General features: G+C 42.1%; 1 protein-coding gene across 3 annotated transcripts in view; it reads right to left on the reverse strand.

Annotated features, from left to right (window-relative positions):
* LOC134572271 (cytochrome P450 2F2-like) overlaps positions 1-17858 on the reverse strand; it is a 44453-nt gene extending 26595 nt beyond the window's left edge. Inside the window, exons 1-2 of one of the 3 annotated variants that reach the window (XM_063431138.1) lie at positions 17826-17858; positions 14782-14965 (exon numbers count right to left, since the gene is read on the reverse strand). In XM_063431138.1, coding sequence (XP_063287208.1) covers positions 14782-14958 — 177 coding nt within the window. In that variant the 5' untranslated portion in view covers positions 14959-14965; positions 17826-17858. Of the gene's footprint in view, positions 1-14781; positions 14966-15234; positions 15289-16559; positions 16582-17825 lie in introns of those variants that run through there. The other 2 variants (XM_063431139.1, XM_063431137.1) reach the window with 2 other exon arrangements.
* Positions 17859-20801: the final 2943 nt, after the last annotated feature.

Consider the following 20801-nt stretch of genomic DNA (forward strand, 5'->3'; position numbering starts at 1 on the left):
GGGACTGTCCCTTTATCCCATTAAACATGTCACTGTCATTAGGTCACTTTGCTCCTACATGGGACTGTCCCTTTAACCCATTAAACATGTCACTGTCATTAGGTCACTTTGCTCCTACATGGGACTGTCCCTTCAACCCCTTAAACATGTTGCTGTCAGTAGGTCACTTTGTTCCTACATGGGACTGTCCCTTTATCCCATTAAACATGTCACTGTCATTAGGTCACTTTGCTCCTACATGGGACTGTCCCTTTAACCCATTAAACATGTCACTGTCATTAGGTCACTTTGCTCGTACATGGGACTGCCTCTTTAACCCATTAAACATGTCACTGTCTTTAGGTCACTTTGCTCCTACATGGGACTGTCCCTTTAACCCATTAAACATGTCACTGTCATTAGGTCACTTTGTTCCTACATGGGACTGTCCCTTTAACCCATTAAACATGTCACTGTCATTAGGTCACTTTGCTCCTACATGGGTCTGTCCCTTTAACCCATTAAACATGTCGCTGTCATTAGGTCACTTTGCTCCTACATGGGACTACCCCTTTAACCCAATAAACATGTCACTGTCATTAGGTCACTTTGCTCGTACATGGGACTGCCCCTTTAACCCATTAAACATGTCACTGTCTTTAGGTCACTTTGATCGTACATGGGACTGCCCCTTTAACCCATTAAACATGTCACTGTCATTAGGTCACTTTGCTCCTACATGGGACTGTCCCTTTAACCCATTAAACATGTCACTGTCATTAGGTCACTTTGTTCCTACATGGGACTGTCCCTTTAACCCATTAAACATGTCACTGTCTTTAGGTCACTTTGCTCCTACATGGGTCTGTCCCTTTAACCCATTAAACATGTCGCTGTCATTAGGTCACTTTGCTCCTACATGGGACTGCCCCTTTAACCCATTAAACATGTCACTGTCATTAGGTCACTTTGCTCATACATGGGACTGCCCCTTTAACCCATTAAACATGTCACTGTCATTAGGTCACTTTGTTCCTACATGGGACTGTCCCTTTATCCCATTAAACATGTCACTGTCATTAGGTCACTTTGCTCCTACATGGGACTGTCCCTTTAACCCATTAAACATGTCACTGTCATTAGGTCACTTTGCTCATACATGGGACTGCCCGTTTAACGCATTAAACATGTCACTGTCATTAGGTCACTTTGTTCCTACATGGGACTGTCCCTTTATCCCATTAAACATGTCACTGTCATTAGGTCACTTTGCTCCTACATGGGACTGTCCCTTTAACCCATTAAACATGTCACTGTCATTAGGTCACTTTGTTCCTACATGGGACTGTCCCTTTAACCCATTAAACATGTCACTGTCTTTAGGTCACTTTGCTCCTACATGGGTCTGTCCCTTTAACCCATTAAACATGTCGCTGTCATTAGGTCACTTTGCTCCTACATGGGACTGCCCCTTTAACCCATTAAACATGTCACTGTCATTAGGTCACTTTGCTCATACATGGGACTGCCCCTTTAACCCATTAAACATGTCACTGTCATTAGGTCACTTTGTTCCTACATGGGACTGTCCCTTTATCCCATTAAACATGTCACTGTCATTAGGTCACTTTGCTCCTACATGGGACTGTCCCTTTAACCCATTAAACATGTCACTGTCATTAGGTCACTTTGCTCATACATGGGACTGCCCCTTTAACGCATTAAACATGTCACTGTCATTAGGTCACTTTGTTCCTACATGGGACTGTCCCTTTATCCCCTTAAACATGTCACTGTCATTAGGTCACTTTGCTCCTACATGGGACTGTCCCTTTAACCCCTTAAACATGTTGCTGTCATTAGGTCACTTTGCTCGTACATGGGACTGTCCCTTTAACCCATTAAACATGCCACTGTCATTAGGTCACTTTGCTCCTACATGGGACTGTCCCTTTATCCCATTAAACATGTCACTGTCATTAGGTCACTTTGTGCCTACATGGGACTGTCCCTTTATCCCATTAAACATGCCAGTGTCATTAGGTCACTTTGCTCCTACATGGGACTGTCCCTTTAACCAATTAAACATGTCACTGTCATTAGGTCACTTTGCTCCTACATGGGACTGTCCCTTTAACCCATTAAACATGTCACTGTCATTAGGTCACTTTGTTCCTACATGGGACTGTCCCTTTAACCCATTAAACATGTCACTGTCATTGGGTCACTTTGTTCCTACATGGGACTGTCCCTTTAACCCATTAAACATGTCACTGTCATTAGGTCACTTTGCTCGTACATGGGACTGCCTCTTTAACCCATTAAACATGTCACTGTCTTTAGGTCACTTTGCTCCTACATGGGACTGTCCCTTTAACCCATTAAACATGTCACTGTCATTAGGTCACTTTGTTCCTACATGGGACTGTCCCTTTAACCCATTAAACATGTCACTGTCATTAGGTCACTTTGCTCCTACATGGGTCTGTCCCTTTAACCCATTAAACATGTCGCTGTCATTAGGTCACTTTGCTCCTACATGGGACTACCCCTTTAACCCAATAAACATGTCACTGTCATTAGGTCACTTTGCTCGTACATGGGACTGCCCCTTTAACCCATTAAACATGTCACTGTCTTTAGGTCACTTTGATCGTACATGGGACTGCCCCTTTAACCCATTAAACATGTCACTGTCATTAGGTCACTTTGCTCCTACATGGGACTGTCCCTTTAACCCATTAAACATGTCACTGTCATTAGGTCACTTTGTTCCTACATGGGACTGTCCCTTTAACCCATTAAACATGTCACTAACTTTAGGTCACTTTGCTCCTACATGGGTCTGTCCCTTTAACCCATTAAACATGTCGCTGTCATTAGGTCACTTTGCTCCTACATGGGACTGCCCCTTTAACCCATTAAACATGTCACTGTCATTAGGTCACTTTGCTCATACATGGGACTGCCCCTTTAACCCATTAAACATGTCACTGTCATTAGGTCACTTTGTTCCTACATGGGACTGTCCCTTTATCCCATTAAACATGTCACTGTCATTAGGTCACTTTGCTCCTACATGGGACTGTCCCTTTAACCCATTAAACATGTCACTGTCATTAGGTCACTTTGCTCATACATGGGACTGCCCCTTTAACCCATTAAACATGTCACTGTCATTAGGTCACTTTGTTCCTACATGGGACTGTCCCTTTATCCCATTAAACATGTCACTGTCATTAGGTCACTTTGCTCCTACATGGGACTGTCCCTTTAACCCATTAAACATGTCACTGTCATTAGGTCACTTTGTTCCTACATGGGACTGTCCCTTTAACCCATTAAACATGTCACTGTCTTTAGGTCACTTTGCTCCTACATGGGTCTGTCCCTTTAACCCATTAAACATGTCGCTGTCATTAGGTCACTTTGCTCCTACATGGGACTGCCCCTTTAACCCATTAAACATGTCACTGTCATTAGGTCACTTTGCTCATACATGGGACTGCCCCTTTAACCCATTAAACATGTCACTGTCATTAGGTCACTTTGTTCCTACATGGGACTGTCCCTTTATCCCATTAAACATGTCACTGTCATTAGGTCACTTTGCTCCTACATGGGACTGTCCCTTTAACCCATTAAACATGTCACTGTCATTAGGTCACTTTGCTCATACATGGGACTGCCCCTTTAACGCATTAAACATGTCACTGTCATTAGGTCACTTTGTTCCTACATGGGACTGTCCCTTTATCCCCTTAAACATGTCACTGTCATTAGGTCACTTTGCTCCTACATGGGACTGTCCCTTTAACCCCTTAAACATGTTGCTGTCATTAGGTCACTTTGCTCGTACATGGGACTGTCCCTTTAACCCATTAAACATGCCACTGTCATTAGGTCACTTTGCTCCTACATGGGACTGTCCCTTTATCCCATTAAACATGTCACTGTCATTAGGTCACTTTGTGCCTACATGGGACTGTCCCTTTATCCCATTAAACATGCCAGTGTCATTAGGTCACTTTGCTCCTACATGGGACTGTCCCTTTAACCAATTAAACATGTCACTGTCATTAGGTCACTTTGCTCCTACATGGGACTGTCCCTTTAACCCATTAAACATGTCACTGTCATTAGGTCACTTTGTTCCTACATGGGACTGTCCCTTTAACCCATTAAACATGTCACTGTCATTGGGTCACTTTGTTCCTACATGGGACTGTCCCTTTAACCCATTAAACATGTCACTGTCTTTAGGTCACTTTGCTCCTACATGGGACTGTCCGTTTAACCCATTAAACATGTTGCTGTCATTAGGTCACTTTGCTCCTACATGGGACTGTCCCTTCAACCCCTTAAACATGTTGCTGTCATTAGGTCACTTTGTTCCTACATGGGACTGTCCCTTTAACCCATTAAACATGTCACTGTCATTAGGTCACTGTGGTCCTACATGGGACTGTCCCTTTAACCCATTAAACATGTCACTGTCATTAGGTCACTTTGTTCCTACATGGGACTGTCCCTTTAACCCATTAAACATGTCACTGTCATTAGGTCACTTTGCTCCTACATGGGACTGTCCCTTTAACCCATTAAACAGGTCACTGTCATTAGGCCACTGTGGTCCTACATGGGACTGTCCCTTTAACCCATTAAACATGTCACTGTCATTAGGTCACTTTGCTCATACATGGGACTGCCCCTTTAACGCATTAAACATGTCACTGTCATTAGGTCACTTTGTTCCTACATGGGACTGTCCCTTTATCCCCTTAAACATGTCACTGTCATTAGGTCACTTTGCTCCTACATGGGACTGTCCCTTTAACCCCTTAAACATGTTGCTGTCATTAGGTCACTTTGCTCGTACATGGGACTGTCCCTTTAACCCATTAAACATGCCACTGTCATTAGGTCACTTTGCTCCTACATGGGACTGTCCCTTTATCCCATTAAACATGTCACTGTCATTAGGTCACTTTGTGCCTACATGGGACTGTCCCTTTATCCCATTAAACATGCCAGTGTCATTAGGTCACTTTGCTCCTACATGGGACTGTCCCTTTAACCAATTAAACATGTCACTGTCATTAGGTCACTTTGCTCCTACATGGGACTGTCCCTTTAACCCATTAAACATGTCACTGTCATTAGGTCACTTTGTTCCTACATGGGACTGTCCCTTTAACCCATTAAACATGTCACTGTCATTGGGTCACTTTGTTCCTACATGGGACTGTCCCTTTAACCCATTAAACATGTCACTGTCTTTAGGTCACTTTGCTCCTACATGGGACTGTCCGTTTAACCCATTAAACATGTCACTGTCATTAGGTCACTTTGCTCCTACATGGGACTGTCACTTTAACCCATCAAACATGTCACTGTCATTAGGTCACTTTGCTCCTACATGGGACTGTCTCTTTAACCTATTAAACATGTTGCTGTCATTAGGTCACTGTGCTCCTACATGGGACTGTCCATTTAACCCATTAAACATGTCACTGCCATTAGGTCACTTTGTTCCTACATGGGACTGTCCCTTTAACCCATTAAACATGTTGCTGTCATTAGGTCACTTTGTTCCTACATGGGACTGTCTCTTTAACCCATTAAACATGTTGCTGTAATTAGGTCACTTTGCTCCTACATGGGACTGTCCCTTTAACCCATTAAACATGTCACTGTCATTAGGTCACTTTGTTCCTACATGGGACTGTCCCTTTAACCCACTAAACATGTCGCTGTCATTAGGTCACTTTGCTCCTACATGGGACTGCCCCTTTAACCCAATAAACATGTCACTGTCATTAGGTCACTTTGCTCGTACATGGGACTGCCCCTTTAACCCATTAAACATGTCACTGTCTTTAGGTCACTTTGCTCCTACATGGGTCTGTCCCTTTAACCCATTAAACATGTCGCTGTCATTAGGTCACTTTGCTCCTACATGGGACTGCCCCTTTAACCCATTAAACATGTCACTGTCATTAGGTCACTTTGCTCATACATGGGACTGCCCCTTTAACCCATTAAACATGTCACTGTCATTAGGTCACTTTGTTCCTACATGGGACTGTCCCTTTATCCCATTAAACATGTCACTGTCATTAGGTCACTTTGCTCCTACATGGGACTGTCCCTTTAACCCATTAAACATGTCACTGTCATTAGGTCACTTTGCTCATACATGGGACTGCCCCTTTAACGCATTAAACATGTCACTGTCATTAGGTCACTTTGTTCCTACATGGGACTGTCCCTTTATCCCATTAAACATGTCACTGTCATTAGGTCACTTTGCTCCTACATGGGACTGTCCCTTTAACCCATTAAACATGTCACTGTCATTAGGTCACTTTGTTCCTACATGGGACTGTCCCTTTAACCCATTAAACATGTCACTGTCTTTAGGTCACTTTGCTCCTACATGGGTCTGTCCCTTTAACCCATTAAACATGTCGCTGTCATTAGGTCACTTTGCTCCTACATGGGACTGCCCCTTTAACCCATTAAACATGTCACTGTCATTAGGTCACTTTGCTCATACATGGGACTGCCCCTTTAACCCATTAAACATGTCACTGTCATTAGGTCACTTTGTTCCTACATGGGACTGTCCCTTTATCCCATTAAACATGTCACTGTCATTAGGTCACTTTGCTCCTACATGGGACTGTCCCTTTAACCCATTAAACATGTCACTGTCATTAGGTCACTTTGCTCATACATGGGACTGCCCCTTTAACGCATTAAACATGTCACTGTCATTAGGTCACTTTGTTCCTACATGGGACTGTCCCTTTATCCCCTTAAACATGTCACTGTCATTAGGTCACTTTGCTCCTACATGGGACTGTCCCTTTATCCCATTAAACATGTCACTGTCATTAGGTCACTTTGTGCCTACATGGGACTGTCCCTTTATCCCATTAAACATGCCAGTGTCATTAGGTCACTTTGCTCCTACATGGGACTGTCCCTTTAACCAATTAAACATGTCACTGTCATTAGGTCACTTTGCTCCTACATGGGACTGTCCCTTTAACCCATTAAACATGTCACTGTCATTAGGTCACTTTGTCCCTACATGGGACTGTCCCTTTAACCCATTAAACATGTCACTGTCATTGGGTCACTTTGTTCCTACATGGGACTGTCCCTTTAACCCATTAAACATGTCACTGTCTTTAGGTCACTTTGCTCCTACATGGGACTGTCCGTTTAACCCATTAAACATGTCACTGTCATTAGGTCACTTTGCTCCTACATGGGACTGTCACTTTAACCCATCAAACATGTCACTGTCATTAGGTCACTTTGCTCCTACATGGGACTGTCTCTTTAACCTATTAAACATGTTGCTGTCATTAGGTCACTGTGCTCCTACATGGGACTGTCCATTTAACCCATTAAACATGTCACTGCCATTAGGTCACTTTGTTCCTACATGGGACTGTCCCTTTAACCCATTAAACATGTTGCTGTCATTAGGTCACTTTGTTCCTACATGGGACTGTCTCTTTAACCCATTAAACATGTTGCTGTAATTAGGTCACTTTGCTCCTACATGGGACTGTCCCTTTAACCCATTAAACATGTCACTGTCATTAGGTCACTTTGTTCCTACATGGGACTGTCCCTTTAACCCACTAAACATGTCGCTGTCATTAGGTCACTTTGCTCCTACATGGGACTGCCCCTTTAACCCAATAAACATGTCACTGTCATTAGGTCACTTTGCTCGTACATGGGACTGCCCCTTTAACCCATTAAACATGTCACTGTCTTTAGGTCACTTTGCTCGTACATGGGACTGTTCATTTAACCCATTAAACATGTCACTGTCATTAGGGCACTTTGCTCCTACATGGGACTGTCCCTTTAACCCATTAAACATGTCACTGTCTTTAGGTCACTTTGCTCCTACATGGGACTGCCCCTTTAACCCATTAAACATGTCACTGTCTTTAGGTCACTTTGCTCCTACATGGGACTGTCCCTTTAACCCATTAAACATGTCACTGTCATTAGGTCACTTTGTTCCTACATGGGACTGTCCCTTTAACCCATTAAACATGTCACTGTCATTAGGTCACTTTGCTCCTACATGGGTCTGTCCCTTTAACCCATTAAACATGTCGCTGTCATTAGGTCACTTTGCTCCTACAAGGGACTGCCCCTTTAACCCATTAAACATGTCACTGTCATTAGGTCACTTTGCTCATACATGGGACTGCCCCTTTAACCCATTAAACATGTCACTGTCATTAGGTCACTTTGTTCCTACATTGGACTGTCTCTTTAACCCATTAAACATTTTGCTGTCATTAGATCACTTTGCTCCTACATGGGACTGTCCCTTTAACCCATTAAACATGACACTGTCATTAGGTCACTGTGCTTCTACATGGGACTGTCCCTTTAACCCATTAAACATGTCACTGTCATTAGGTCACTTTGCTCCTACATGGGACTGTCCCTTTAACCCATTAAACATGTCACTGTCATTAGGTCACTTTGTTCCTACATGGGACTGTCCCTTTATCCCATTAAACATGTCACTGTCATTAGGTCACTTTGTTCCTACATGGGACTGTCCCTTTAACCCATTAAACATGTCGCTGTCATTAGGTCACTTTGTTCCTACATGGGACTGTCCCTTTATCCCATTAAACATGTCACTGTCATTAGGTCACTTTGCTCCTACATGGGACTGTCCCTTTAGCCCATTAAACATGTCACTGTCATTAGGGCACTTTGTTCCTACATGGGACTGTCCCTTTATCCCATTAAACATCTCACTGTCATTAGGTCACTTTGCTCCTACATGGGACTGTCCCTTTAACCCATTAAACATGTCACTGTCATTAGGGCACTTTGCTCCTACATGGGACTGTCCCTTTAACCCATTAAACATGTCACTGTCATTAGATCACTTTGCTCCTACATGGGACTGTCCCTTTAACCCCTTAAACATGTTGCTGTCATTAGGTCACTTTGCTCGTACATGGGTCTGTCCCTTTAACCCATTAAACATGCCACTGTCATTAGGTCACTTTGCTCCTACATGGGACTGTCCCTTCAACCCCTTAAACATGTTGCTGTCAATAGGTCACTTTGTTCCTACATGGGACTTTCCCTTTATCCCATTAAACATGTCACTGTCATTAGGTCACTTTGCTCCTACATGGGACTTTCCCTTTATCCCATTAAACATGTCACTGTCATTAGGTCACTTTGCTCCTACATGGGACTGTCCCTTTATCCCATTAAACATGTCACTGTCATTAGGTCACTTTGCTCCTACATGGGACTGTCCCTTTATCCCATTAAACATGTCACTGTCATTAGGTCACTTTGCTCCTACATGGGACTGTCCCTTTAACCCATTAAACATGTCACTGTCATTAGGTCACTTTGCTCATACATGGGACCGCCCCTTTAACCCATTAAACATGTCACTGTCATTAGGTCACTTTGTTCCTACATGGGACTGTCCCTTTATCCCATTAAACATGTCACTGTCATTAGGTCACTTTGCTCCTACATGGGACTGTCCCTTTAACCCATTAAACATGTCACTGTCATTAGGTCACTTTGCTCCTACATGGGACTGTCCCTTTATCCCATTAAACATGTCACTGTCATTAGGTCACTTTGCTCCTACATGGGACTGTCCCTTTAACCCATTAAACATGTCACTGTCATAAGGTCACTTTACTCATACATGGGACTGCCCCTTTAACCCATTAAACATGTCGCTGTCATTAGGTCACTGTGCTCCTACATAGGACTGTCCGTTTAACCCATTAAACATGTCACTGCCATTAGGTCACTTTGTTCCTACATGGGACTGTCCCTTTAACCCATTAAACATGTCGCTGTCATTAGGTCACTGTGCTCCTACATAGGACTGTCCGTTTAACCCATTAAACATGTCACTGCCATTAGGTCACTTTGTTCCTACATGGGACTGTCCCTTTAACCCATTAAACATGTCGCTGTCATTAGGTCACTGTGCTCCTACATAGGACTGTCCGTTTAACCCATTAAACATGTCACTGCCATTAGGTCACTTTGTTCCTACATGGGACTGTCCCTTTAACCCATTAAACATGTTACTGTCATTAGGTCACTGTGCTCCTACATGGGACTGTCCATTTAACCCATTAAACATGTCACTGTCATTAGGGCACTTTGCTCCTATATGGGACTGTCCCTTTAACCCATTAAACATGTCGCTGTCATTAGGTCACTGTGCTCCTACATAGGACTGTCCGTTTAACCCATTAAACATGTCACTGTCATTAGGGCACTTTGCTCCTATATGGGACTGTCCCTTTAACCCATTAAACATGTCGCTGTCATTAGGTCACTGTGCTCCTACATAGGACTGTCCGTTTAACCCATTAAACATGTCACTGCCATTAGGTCACTTTGTTCTTACATGGGACTGTCCCTTTAACCCATTAAACATGTTACTGTCATTAGGTCACTTTGTTCCTACATGGGACTGTCTCTTTAACCCATTAAACATGTTGCTGTCATTAGGTCACTTTGCTCCTACATGGGACTGTCCCTTTAACCCATTAAACATGTCACTGTCATTAGGTCACTTTGTTCCTACATGGGACTGTCTCTTTAACCCATTAAACATTTTGCTGTCATTAGATCACTTTGCTCCTACATGGGACTGTCCCTTTAACCCATTAAACATGTCACTGTCATTAGGTCACTTTGCTTCTACATGGGACTGTCCCTTTAACCCATTAAACATGTCACAGTCATTAGGTCACTTTGCTCCTACATGGGACTGTCCCTTTAACCCATTAAACATGTCACTGTCATTAGGTCACTTTGTTCCTACATGGGACTGTCCCTTTATCCCATTAAACATGTCCCTGTCATTAGGTCACTTTGTTCCTACATGGGACTGTCCCTTTAACCCATTAAACATGTCGCTGTCATTAGGTCACTTTGTTCCTACATGGGACTGTCCCTTTATCCCATTAAACATCTCACTGTCATTAGGTCACTTTGCTCCTACATGGGACTGTCTCTTTAACCCATTAAACATGTTGCTGTCATTAGATCACTTTGTTCCTACATGGGACTGTCCCTTTAACCCATTAAACATGTCGCTGTCATTAGGTCACTTTGTTCCTACATGGGACTGTCCCTTTAACCCATTAAACATGTCGCTGTCATTAGGTCACTTTGCTCCTACATGGGACTGTCCCTTTAACCCATTAAACATGTCACTGTCATTAGGTCACTTTGTTCCTACATGGGACTGTCCCTTTAACCCATTAAACATGTCCCTGTCATTAGGTCACTTTGCTCCTACATGGGACTGTCCCTTTAACCCATTAAACATGTCACTGTCATTAGGTCACTTTGCTCCTACATGGGACTGTCTCTTTAACCCATTAAACATGTCGCTGTCATTAGGTCACTTTGCTCCTACATGGGACTGTCCCTTTAACCCATTAAACATGTCACTTTCATTAGGGCACTTTGTTCCGACATGGGACTGTCCCTTTAACCCATTAAACATGTCGCTGTCATTAGGGCACTTTGTTCCGACATGGGACTGTCCCTTTAACCCATTAAACATGTCGCTGTCATTAGGTCACTTTGCTCCTACATGGGACTGTCCCTTTAACCCATTAAACATGTCACTGTCATTAGGGCACTTTGTTCCGACATGGGACTGTCCCTTTAACCCATTAAACATGTCACTGTCATTAGGTCACTTTACTCATACATGGGACTGCCCCTTTAACCCATTAAACATGTCACTGTCATTAGGTCACTTTGTTCCTACATGGGACTGTCCCTTTAACCCATTAAACATGTCACTGTCATTAGGTCACTTTGTTCCTACATGGGACTGTCTCTTTAACCCATTAAACATGTTGCTGTCATTAGGTCACTGTGCTCCTACATGGGACTGTCCATTTAACCCATTAAACATGTCACTGTCATTAGGGCACTTTGCTCCTATATGGGACTGTCCCTTTAACCCATTAAACATGTCACTGCCATTAGGTCACTTTGTTCCTACATGGGACTGTCCCTTTAACCCATTAAACATGTTACTGTCATTAGGTCACTGTGCTCCTACATGGGACTGTCCCTTTAACCCATTAAACATGTCACTGCCATTAGGTCACTTTGTTCCTACATGCGACTGTCCCTTTAACCCATTAAACATGTTACTGTCATTAGGTCACTGTGCTCCTACATGGGACTGTCCATTTAACCCATTAAACATGTCACTGTCATTAGGGCACTTTGCTCCTATATGGAACTGTCCCTTTAACCCATTAAACATGTCGCTGTCATTAGGTCACTGTGCTCCTACATAGGACTGTCCGTTTAACCCATTAAACATGTCACTGTCATTAGGGCACTTTGCTCCTATATGGGACTGTCCCTTTAACCCATTAAACATGTCGCTGTCATTAGGTCACTGTGCTCCTACATAGGACTGTCCGTTTAACCCATTAAACATGTCACTGCCATTAGGTCACTTTGTTCCTACATGGGACTGTCCCTTTAACCCATTAAACATGTTACTGTCATTAGGTCACTTTGTTCCTACATGGGACTGTCTCTTTAACCCATTAAACATGTTGCTGTCATTAGGTCACTTTGCTCCTACATGGGACTGTCCCTTTAACCCATTAAACATGTCACTGTCATTAGGTCACTTTGTTCCTACATGGGACTGTCTCTTTAACCCATTAAACATTTTGCTGTCATTAGATCACTTTGCTCCTACATGGGACTGTCCCTTTAACCCATTAAACATGTCACTGTCATTAGGTCACTTTACTTCTACATGGGACTGTCCCTTTAACCCATTAAACATGTCACAGTCATTAGGTCACTTTGCTCCTACATGGGACTGTCCCTTTAACCCATTAAACATGTCACTGTCATTAGGTCACTTTGTTCCTACATGGGACTGTCCCTTTATCCCATTAAACATGTCCCTGTCATTAGGTCACTTTGTTCCTACATGGGACTGTCCCTTTAACCCATTAAACATGTCGCTGTCATTAGGTCACTTTGTTCCTACATGGGACTGTCCCTTTAGCCCATTAAACATGTCACTGTCATTAGGTCACTTTGCTCCTACATGGGACTGTCCCTTTAACCCATTAAAAATGTCACTGTCATTAGGTCACTTTGTTCCTACATGGGACTGTCCCTTTATCCCATTAAACATCTCACTGTCATTAGGTCACTTTGCTCCTACATGGGACTGTCTCTTTAACCCATTAAACATGTTGCTGTCATTAGATCACTTTGTTCCTACATGGGACTGTCCCTTTAACCCATTAAACATGTCGCTGTCATTAGGTCACTTTGTTCCTACATGGGACTGTCCCTTTAACCCATTAAACATGTCCCTGTCATTAGGTCACTTTGCTCCTACATGGGACTGTCCCTTTAACCCATTAAACATGTCACTGTCATTAGGTCACTTTGTTCCTACATGGGACTGTCCCTTTAACCCATTAAACATGTCCCTGTCATTAGGTCACTTTGCTCCTACATGGGACTGTCCCTTTAACCCATTAAACATGTCACTGTCATTAGGTCACTTTGCTCCTACATGGGACTGTCTCTTTAACCCATTAAACATGTCGCTGTCATTAGGTCACTTTGCTCCTACATGGGACTGTCCCTTTAACCCATTAAACATGTCACTTTCATTAGGGCACTTTGTTCCGACATGGGACTGTCCCTATAACCCATTAAACATGTCGCTGTCATTAGGGCACTTTGTTCCGACATGGGACTGTCCCTTTAACCCATTAAACATGTCGCTGTCATTAGGTCACTTTGCTCCTACATGGGACTGTCCCTTTAACCCATTAAACATGTCACTGTCATTAGGTCACTTTGTTCCTACTTGGGACTGTCCCTTTATCCCATTAAACATCTTACTGTCATTAGGTCACTTTGCTCCTACATGGGACTGTCTCTTTAACCCATTAAACATGTTGCTGTCATTAGATCACTTTGTTCCTACATGGGACTGTCCCTTTAACCCATTAAACATGTCGCTGTCATTAGGTCACTTTGTTCCTACATGGGACTGTCCCTTTAACCCATTAAACATGTCCCTGTCATTAGGTCACTTTGCTCCTACATGGGACTGTCCCTTTAACCCATTAAACATGTCACTGTCATTAGGTCACTTTGTTCCTACATGGGACTGTCCCTTTAACCCATTAAACATGTCCCTGTCATTAGGTCACTTTGCTCCTACATGGGACTGTCCCTTTAACCCATTAAACATGTCACTGTCATTAGGTCACTTTGCTCCTACATGGGACTGTCTCTTTAACCCATTAAACATGTCGCTGTCATTAGGTCACTTTGCTCCTACATGGGACTGTCCCTTTAACCCATTAAACATGTCACTTTCATTAGGGCACTTTGTTCCGACATGGGACTGTCCCTATAACCCATTAAACATGTCGCTGTCATTAGGGCACTTTGTTCCGACATGGGACTGTCCCTTTAACCCATTAAACATGTCGCTGTCATTAGGTCACTTTGCTCCTACATGGGACTGTCCCTTTAACCCATTAAACATGTCACTGTCATTAGGGCACTTTGTTCCGACATGGGACTGTCCCTTTAACCCATTAAACATGTCGCTGTCATTAGGTCACTTTGCTCCTACATGGGACTGTCCCTTTAACCCATTAAACATGTCACTGTCATTTGGTCACTGTGATTCTATGAGTATCTGATCCTCTCTCTTACCTTATTCATTGATGTCACAATATTGTTGGTATCGATTTGCAGAAGGTTTCCGATGAGGGGTAGGGGGAAGGGACCGGGAGGAAGCGTTGACTTCTCTTTAAATATCTTCACATAGCACATTATAATGTAGGCTACACAGAACGAGGCTGAGAGAAGCGTAACAGTGAATCCGTCCATCCTTTACCTGCCAGAGAGTCACAACGTATGTCCTGGTTTGAAATCACAGCTCAGGAAGTTACATGTAGCAAGAGGGGGGGGTAATTTCTGGTGTGATATATTTAGTAAATATTCGTAATGACTTGAGAAAGGGAGAATATAACATAGGGGTCTATTTACTAAATAGTGACTTGTTAAAAACAGTCAAAAATGAATTTTGAATTGGGAAAAAACCTTCTAGATCACAAAAATATTAGTTTTTTTCAAATCTATTCTTTCAACCTGCTATTTACTCACTAGCAATCACAGTCAGAAACATACGAGAGCCTGGCCCAATAGCTTGCAATCTAATAACGACTGGGACTGCTAACTCACAAGGTAGATATATGGAGAGTGTGGAAGATCATTGGCATCGAATGGAAAGGGGAGAACTGTTTGGCTGGAACATAGACATCTAATGTAATCATTAATCATCATTTTTAAAGAAATGTTTGCAGATAGAGTCATAGTTAGTAATGACCCGGTATTTGTTATACAGAGTAAATAGTAAAACAGTTGTTAGCAGATTATTGGATAAGTCAAATTGTGAAATAAAGTAATGTATGGATCCCTGAGTTATATTTTAAAAACCCACAGTTTTGTCACCGTAGATTGATTTTTGTAGAAAAGCCCCCATAGCCCAATTATTTTACATTCACCAGACACTATTTACATCCTATTATTCCATCCCACCTCAATTTCCACAAAATAAGGAAACTACTCAACTACTCAACTCCAACTGTAGTGAGACACACCAAGACTTTCCTTTATTTTTACCATTGTGGTATAATCTATTGTCACAGAAGTAATTGTCCAGGTTTTACATCAAAATGGGTTATGGCATCAGAAGGCACATCTCTGAAACCACACAATCTGCCCATTGACTCTGAAAAGCTCAGAATCTGCCCATTCACTCAGAGACTCTTAGAATATGTCAATTTACTCTGAAAACCTCAGAATCTGCCCATTCACTCAGAGACTCTTAGAATATGTCCATTCACTTTGAGAATCTTAGACTCTGCCCATTCACACAGATAATCTTAGTATCCTCCCATTCACTCTGAGAATCTTAGAATCTGCACATTCACTCATATAATCTTAGAGTCTTTCTATTCACTCTGAGAGTCTTAGAATATGTCCACTTACCTTGAGAATCTTAAAATCTGCCTATTCACTCGCAGAACCTTAAAATCTGCCCATTCACTCTGAGAACCTTAGAATATGTCCATTCCCTCTGAGAATCTTAGAATCTGCCCATTCACTCTCAGAACCTTAAAATCTGCCCATTCACTCTGAGAACCTTACAATCTGCCCATTCACTCTCAGAACCTTAGAATCTGCCCATTCACTATGAGAACCTTAGAATCTGGCCATTCACCTTGAGACCCTGTGAATCTGTCCATTCACCCTTAGACCCAGACAATATGACAATTCACTCTGAGAATTTGCCTATTTATCCTGAGTTCCTACAAATCTGTCCAATCACCCTGAGAACCTGGGGAATTCACTTGGGGGATCTGCCCATTCATTCATGTTGAGAGCCTGTGACAATATACATTCACAATGAGAATCTGCCCATTTACTCAGACAGCCTGACATTTTATGTTTAAATTCCTGAAAATTTCCACATGTGGAAGGTCAATCCACCTTCTTAGAAATCCAATAATATTCTCAGTTTAGATGAGTGGTAGGTTTCTCAATGATGATGTGTGGTGAGTTTCTCAGTGATGATGTGTGGTGGGTTTCTCAGTTTAGATGAGAGGTGGGTTTCTCAGTTTAGATGAGTGGTGGGTTTCTCAGTGATGATGCGTGGTGTTTTTTTTTAGTTTAGATGAGTGGTGGGTTTCTCAGTGATGATGTGTGGGGGTTTCTCAGTGATGATGTGTGGTGGGTTTCTCAGTGATGATGCGTGGTGGGTTTCTCAGTGATGATGTGTGGTGGGTTTCTTAGTTTAGATGAATGGTGGGTTTCTCAGTGATGATGTGTGGTGGGTTTCTCAGTGATGATGTGTGGGGGTTTCTCAGTGATGATGTGTGGTGAGTTTCTCAGTGATAATGTGTGGTGGGTTTCTCAATGATGATGTGTGGTGAGTTTCTCAGTGATGATGTGTGGTGGGTTTCTTAGTTTAGATGAATGGTGGGTTTCTCAGTGATGATGTGTGGGGGTTTCTCAGTGATGATGCGTGGTGTGTTTCTCAGTGATAATGTGTGGTGGGTTTCTCAATGATGATGTGTGGTGAGTTTCTCAGTGATGATGTGTGGTGGGTTTCTTAGTTTAGAGGAGTGGTGGGTTTCTCAGTGATGATGTGTGGTGGGTTTCTCAGTGATGATGTGTGGTGGATTTCTCAGTTTAGATGAGTGGTGGGTTTCTCAGTGATGATGTGTGGTGGGTTTCTCAGTGATGATGCGTGGTGGGTTTCTCAGTGATGATGTGTGGTGGATTTCTCAGTTTAGATGAGTGGTGGGTTTCTCAGTGATGATGTGTGGTGGGTTTCTCAGTTTAGATGAGTGGTGGGTTTATCAGTTTAGATGAGTGGTGGGTTTCTCAGTTTAGGTGAGTGGTGGGTTTCTCAGTGATGATGCGTGGTGGGTTTCTCAGTGATGATGTGTGGTGGATTTCTCAGTTTAGATGAGTGGTGGGTTTCTCAGTGATGATGTGTGGTGGGTTTCTCAGTTTAGATGAGTGGTGGGTTTATCAGTTTAGATGAGTGGTGGGTTTCTCAGTTTAGGTGAGTGGTGGGTTTCTCAGTGATGATGCATGGTGGGTTTCTAAGTTTAGACGAGTGGAGGCTATCTCAGTGTTGAAGGCAGCTCATATTGAAAAATTTTAATCATTGTAATAGATCCTACCTGCAGCTGCTTATCTTTGCCAGTTGCGATGTGGATCAGATAGCTGTTTGAACAACCAACTCCTTGTTTCTTTATTCTTTACATTTTCCAGCCCCAAGGTCCCACCCAGATTTAACTCTTAACAGTGATATTTATTGCACTTGAGACGCTTTGTGTCATTTCAGCATAGCTTCACAATGCAACATAAAATCTAAGGTCTGCAATTTAATATTGGACACGCTTTCCAGATGATTTCATATTTTTGGATAAACCTTTAAAAATGTTTAATTTTATGAAAAATATTTTGTAATATTTTTTAATTTTATAGACGTTATATTTTTTGGTATTCTAATATGTTAAAAGAAACATTTTAAAAGTTAAACCAAAAATATGAAATCATTTGGAGAACGTAACCAACAATATTTATTCAGGGCCAGTCTGTAATTCAATATTTTATTTTAACTTTAATTGGATCTAATTTTAAGTAGTTAGTAGAGATCTAGCAAAGCCTTCTATATGCCTTCAATATTCACATGCAATTCGCAGATATAGGTCATAAACCGAGGTCAAGCATTCCTGTTTCAAAGCTAAACGATTTCCAATTTGAATAACTTTCATAGTGGTCGCCAAATCCAAACTTTGTCAACATACCGTAGTTAGTCTATTTTTTTCAATAGACATCCTGAGAGCTGAGGCATTTAACCATAGATCTTTCTTATTAAGGGGGTAGTTGTGGCATTAGAGTAATTAAGGAGCGCGACTAAATTTGTTTACAAGCCCCTTCTTCACTCATTATTGTGATGAAATAAAAGGGACATGGAAGTCCCCTTTTCTACTAATTAGCTTTGTGGTTCATTGTTTAATGAGGCATTAAGGTCACTGGTTGGGGCAGTACCTACATTTACCCTCAAACTTCTCTACCATTATCATTCACTGAGTTTCATTGTTTGGACCCATTCCTCAATGTGTCACACAGTGGTACCACGGCCCAAAATGCAAAACAGGAACAGCCCATACCACTTCCTTCAAATATCTATCCTGTGTGTCTAATAAAGCCTGCATTTTGGACATCCTGTGTGTGCCCGGACACCCATTCTCTATAGTGGTACAGTGGACAAAATAAATATGTATATTTATAAATCTATAAACACTGATCAGCCACTGACAGGTGACGTGAACACAATATTAGGCAGGTGGTTTTAATGGTGTAGCTGATCAGTGTATACTAAAGTAAAATGATCAGGAAATCACAGTAAATTGCAAATTTAAGGCAAACTTTACAGTAAGAGCAAACTTTACAGTAAGAGCAATAGTAATATAGAAATCTATGCTGAGAGGATGTTTTATAAAAATCTGGAAAATTGATAAAAATATGGATAGGATTCTGGCTGTAGGAGAATTCTAGGTTTTTTCCCCTCTTGCATCATTAGTGGGGATCAAGATGGACATTTTACCTTATTTTAATTCATTAGACTCAGGGGAATTGTTATGTCTAATATCACTCTGTGCTACTCTGTATGTTTCTATGACCTCATTACATGCCCTGGTGTGCTCCACAGGAGTATATCGAGTAAATCTCAGAGCTCTGCACTAATAAACTCCCAGTAATGTGCAGTGTGTATGAATGTATCACAGAGCTCCACAGCAGTAAAACTCCCAGTAATGTGCAGTGTGTATGACTGTACACAGAGCTCCACAGCAGTAAAACTCCCAGTAATGTGCAGTGTGTATGACTGTATCACAGAGCTCCACAGCAGTAAAACTCCCAGTAATGTGCAGTGCATGACTATATCACAGAGCTCCACAGCAGTAAAACTCCCAGTAATGTGCAGTGTGTATGACTGTACACAGAGCTCCACAGCAGTAAAACTCCCAGTAATGTGCAGTGTATGACTATATCACAGAGCTCAACAGCAGTAAAACTCCCAGTAATGTGCAGTGTGTATGACTGTACACAGAGCTCCACAGCAGTAAAACTCCCCGTAATGTGCAGTGTGTATGAATGTATCACAGAGCTCCACAGCAGTAAAACTCCCAGTAATGTGCAGTGCATGACTATATCACAGAGCTCCACAGCAGTAAAACTCCCAGTAATGTGCAGTGTGTATGACTGTACACAGAGCTCCACAGCAGTAAAACTCCCAGTAATGTGCAGTGTATGACTATATCACAGAGCTCCACAGCAGTAAAACTCCCAGTAATGTGCAGTGTATGACTATATCACAGAGCTCCACAGCAGTAAAACTCCCAGTAATGTGCAGTGTGTATGACTGTACACAGAGCTCCACAGCAGTAAAACTCCCCGTAATGTGCAGTGTGTATGAATGTATCACAGAGCTCCACAGCAGTAAAACTCCCAGTAATGTGCAGTGTGTATGGCTATATCACAGAGCTCCATGACAATTAAACTCTCAGTAATGTGCAGTGTGTATGATTATATCTAAGAGCTCTGCATCAATAAACTCCCAGAAAAATGCAGTGTGTATGAATGTATCACAGAGCTCCCCGACAATTAAACTCCCAGTAATGTGTATAATTATATCACAGAGCTCCACAACATGACATGTGATGATTCCCTTTTATTCCAGAAGTTTGGTCCTTAAGGGGTTAAACTACAATAAATGTATTTAGAAATCAGTCTAACTATGTAATAATATATTTATTCTCCTTAATTGGAATGAAAAGTGTATCGTGATAATCGAGTTACAACCCAACATTTCATCCTCACATAGCCGTTAATACTGGCATGGCTTGTCACGTTGACGTCCTACACGTGTTATGTAGTTGGCAGGACCAGGTTTGCTGTAATTTCTTCATACTTGTGTAAATAAGATACTTTGGTCTAGTTGTTTTCTGTTACGGTTTATAAATTGTTATCACAAGGTCACAAAATAATCTAAAATGTTGCGAAATCAACTGACCCCATTCTACTCCCCCTACAACCATTGTTTCTCTCTTTAGACTATTATTTTTTTTAATGTCTTCACATTCACAATT

This window comes from Pelobates fuscus, chromosome 9, assembly GCF_036172605.1.
Source record: "Pelobates fuscus isolate aPelFus1 chromosome 9, aPelFus1.pri, whole genome shotgun sequence".
NCBI lineage: Eukaryota > Metazoa > Chordata > Amphibia > Anura > Pelobatidae > Pelobates > Pelobates fuscus.